Below are 4,180 nucleotides of genomic sequence, written 5' to 3' on the forward strand. Positions count from 1 at the left end.
TTCTTTTGGCCTTTCAATAATTGAAATCTTATTAGTATTGCAAATGTGTTGCATGAAGTACAATATATTTAATATGTAACATCAATCCTCGATTATTACAGTAAAATTGTTAGTAAAAGATTATTATCGTTGCAACATATGGACTAAATGGGAATTGAAATTTTCTTTCTTTGCGCACATACTCCTTTTCTCATTTAGTTGTTCTACAAAAATTCGTTATACAAAAATTAAAAATAACATGGGCATATTTTACTTATATACAAGTTAATATACTAAATAGTTTAATCTGCAGTCTCTTTATTTCGATACAATACTGTGTCAATCCATGATTAAGTTTCATCGATCTCTCTCTATCTGAGCTTCGTATGAGAATTACCAAAAGATAATAGAATTTATCCACGAAAAGAAAAATTTATATACAAAAACATTTCCAATCTATATATCATAATTGGCCAATATTCATAGTCCGTTCTTATTTCAAAATCGTGTTAAAGTCATGTCTCAATGCTAATACTCTGTTAAGGTTCTGAGATTTATTTATAACATTTTAAAAGATTATTTATGACAACTTATCTTAAATATAAGAATTGACTATGAATACTGAACATTGTTCGCAAAAATATTAATAATAAATCTTAATGATAAATGTACATATACAATAAAATGACTAATATACACAATATAAAACAAAAATTGTTCTCGACAAATTAATAAACAGGAAGTACCAGGACCTTTGCAATTTACTGCTTGAGTAAGCTATACATATCACTTTTACAGTTAGAAAAATTTAAATGATATAAGAAATCTAAAAATTCTCGAATATAAAGATGATCGTGCAGCATAAATTCATTAACAAATATACTGTAACGTAGAATCATTATCTTTAATTGTGCCCCTATAAGATCTGAGATGTATCAGCCTTTTTTAATTCGTAACCTTCCTCTGAAATCTTCCTCAAAGTCGAATATTCATTAGGATTATGTGTATTCATCTGTATTATTGTACTCGCAATTAACAAATAATAACATACTTAAATATTCGTGCATAGCATACAATTATTAATAGATAAATGTAAGTATAAATGAAATATGTTCCCAAACTATTATCATTCACCTTATATTCCTTTACTTATAATGTTCAATTCTCAAATAATGTTTATAATCTCGTATAAAACCGAGATATACATGAAATATGAGAGTCAGGATTATTCAAAATCCCTCTCTGACTACAAGTCGAACACTCTCACACAGAGAGTCACAACACGTCACTTCATAATGATTAATAGATATTCTTCTTAAACATCTTAAATCTCATCGAAAATAAAATATTTTGGCCTTATACAATTCTTAAAAGGTGATGCTAATAATATGTCTTGCAGCGTTACATCGTGCTACAGTATTTGTATCATGTCCGATCAATATATCTGGTTCTAGACATGACTTTTTTTTCGTGTTGGTCGTCCCGCATTGATCGAGCAAGAATTACAAATATTGTAGTATTACATGTTATTCCTGTTATCGTTTACTTACATCTAGAGAGTTTATACACTCTCGGTAGGACTCTGAAATTCTGAGAGTGCATGTATAGGATTCTGCACTTTCTTCTGCGAACCTTTACGTACTTTCGCTCTAACTTCCTCGGGTCTTTCAGGACGTACTAATGGTTTCTTCTCTGGGGCTTTCATCTTCCATATGACGATAGGAGACTAATCAAAATATAATAAATTCTTATTATTATATATACATAATCTATATTTTTGTAATCATATCATGTTCAGATTATATTAATTATTTTGTCACTGTTATATTTGAACATATTTATATGCAATATAATATTATAATTTATAATATTAAATATAACTATAAATTTCTGAATCTCTAATATTTAATAAGATTATTAAATATTAAAGTTCTATAATATTTATATATGGATGATTTGTGTTAAACTGACATACTTACATACTGAAAATCCATATATATTAGTGTACAGCAAAAAAATTTCATAAAAAAAATAGGATACGCAATTAATTTTAAGTTTTAGATGGAAATATGTAGCATTTTTATTGTCAAAAATATTATATCTAGTACTGATAAAAGATAAAGAATATAGGAATAAACTTTAAAAGATGATAAATTATCTATCTAGTTTCTAAGAATAAATTAAATTGATAACATATCGAGCTGCTGCAGAATTAATGAATATTAATGCAACTTACCGTTACTGTAGATTGTCGTGGATACTTCGTTGACGCGACGTAGGAAGCTTTAACAGTAAGCACGACGGCGTTCATCAAATTTTTGGCAGCCTGTATGAGGGAAGTTGCGCTATCTAGGCCGGAAACGATCAACTCGCCACTGATATTCTGTACATCCGCCTTCACTTTACTTGTGATATTCATCTGGTGGCAATAGAGCGCTATGCGTTGCAAATATGCAAGGAGATCTTTTTTTGTGGAACTCTCTGGACACTGATCGGCAATCTGTCTGGTCAATTTATCCAATTTCGTGCCAGCTTCGGAGATCTTTTTTGCCGCGTTTATGACATCCATGGTAGTTTTCAAGGGGCCTCGACCACGAGTAAAGTCAGTCATCTCCATCATGATCATGCACATATGCTTAGCAAGAACAATGATATCATTACCAGCGTCATCCCATTTCGCTACCTCTTTGTCGAATTTGAGTTTCTCGCTTCTGAAGTACTCAACCTGCTGCAGAATCTTCTGTTTGTCCTCTTCTGGCATTTTTCTCATCGCTTCGCGGGCAGTGGTAATGCCACTGATCTCTGGATACTCATCCACACCGTGTTCTCCAGTCTGAGCACTAGACTTGCTGCGTGTTTCCAATGTGTAATGTTCGTCCAATTCCACATCTTCAGGATCCAGGTCTTCGTCCGCCTGAAAAATGACAGCGAGTTAAAATAATTACAATTTACAAAATTTAGACAGACATGATGACAGGTTTTCTTACTCTATTCATGAGCACAGCTCGCCTGATCTCACGAACTCCATCGTATACCAGTCTAGACGCATCAATGAAGTCATTCTCGTCCACTTCCTGTGCTGGATTACTGCGCAGCGCATTTACAGCCTCTTCCACTCGTTGCTCAAAATTGGGCATCACTTGTTTTCTCAGAACCTTTACCGCTTCGAGAACTCGCTTGGTGTAGATGCAAGGCTCATAGTTGTCCATCTCGGCCTGCACAACGTTACACACCCTAGCAGAACGACCGAGTATTGCGCCCGCATGTCTATCCAGAGTATCAGCGTCGCCGGGACGTACTTGTAACGCCAGGACACACTTGTTGACATCATCAAGGATATGATTCTCAGAAACCGCTAGAAAATCATCGATTGTGGTAATGTCGTCCACGGCCTCTGTCAAGACACGCATTTGATTCTCCCACGCTTGGCGGAACACCTTCATGTTGTCCTTTGCAACGTCCGAGTTTCGTGCGGCCCACACACGCGCTGCATTAATCACTTGCGGGCATAAGTTCTCGATTTGTGCAGCAGCATAACGAACCATCTTTACACCGTCTTCGTTGTTAGACATACTGCATACTAAATTGGCCACCTGTTCAAAGTAAACAAATAATCTTCTTGTCACACAAGATATTTTAAAATATTTGTGTATGACATATGTAAAATGTGTATTCAGATGAACATTTATTTAAGGATGTTTACCTCCACTAATTTATTCGCGTGCTCCGTGAAAATGAGCGCATATTCTTCCACTTCCTTGACCCAGCCTTTTTCTGCAGCTTCATATAGAGCTTGTAACGGTGCACTTGTTTCCAAAAAACTATCCGATACATGATCCACCACGGCTTTGCGCAACTGTCTACGAAGATCACGGGTCTTTCTACACATGTGATCTATCGCTCTTTCTAAGCCTTCAGATTGTTCCTTAACACCCATCTGTCAACATAGATTCATCACTTAATTTCGGTCAAACTCAAAAATATTTTTATATTTAAAATTTACAGCTATAAACAATTGCTTTATTCGACATTGTTAGTTTAAATCCGATTATAAAAACAAATAAATGTGTATATTATATAGGAGAAAGATACATAACCAAATCATCAAAATAATGTTATTAATATTAAATCGGAATAAAATATTTTAAAAAATATTATTTAATCATATGATAATTTTTATCAAAATGATTGCAGCAAGCGG

General features: G+C 33.8%; 1 protein-coding gene across 4 annotated transcripts in view; it reads right to left on the reverse strand.

The window, feature by feature from the left end:
• Positions 1-719: 719 nt before the first annotated feature.
• LOC108687313 (catenin alpha) overlaps positions 720-4,180 on the reverse strand; it is a 7,273-nt gene continuing 3,812 nt past the window's right edge. For 3 of the 4 annotated variants that reach the window (XM_018193004.1, XM_018193008.1, XM_018193006.1), the window contains 5 exons: positions 3,683-3,916; positions 2,967-3,572; positions 2,216-2,893; positions 1,959-1,961; positions 720-1,705 (listed from right to left, as the gene is read on the reverse strand). In XM_018193004.1, coding sequence (XP_018048493.1) covers positions 1,541-1,705; positions 1,959-1,961; positions 2,216-2,893; positions 2,967-3,572; positions 3,683-3,916 — 1,686 coding nt within the window. In that variant the 3' untranslated portion in view covers positions 720-1,540. The remainder of the gene's footprint in view (positions 1,706-1,958; positions 1,962-2,215; positions 2,894-2,966; positions 3,573-3,682; positions 3,917-4,180) is intronic. The other variant, XM_018193005.1, reaches the window with a different exon arrangement.

The sequence above is a fragment of the Atta colombica genome, unplaced genomic scaffold, assembly GCF_001594045.1.
Source record: "Atta colombica isolate Treedump-2 unplaced genomic scaffold, Acol1.0 scaffold205, whole genome shotgun sequence".
NCBI lineage: Eukaryota > Metazoa > Arthropoda > Insecta > Hymenoptera > Formicidae > Atta > Atta colombica.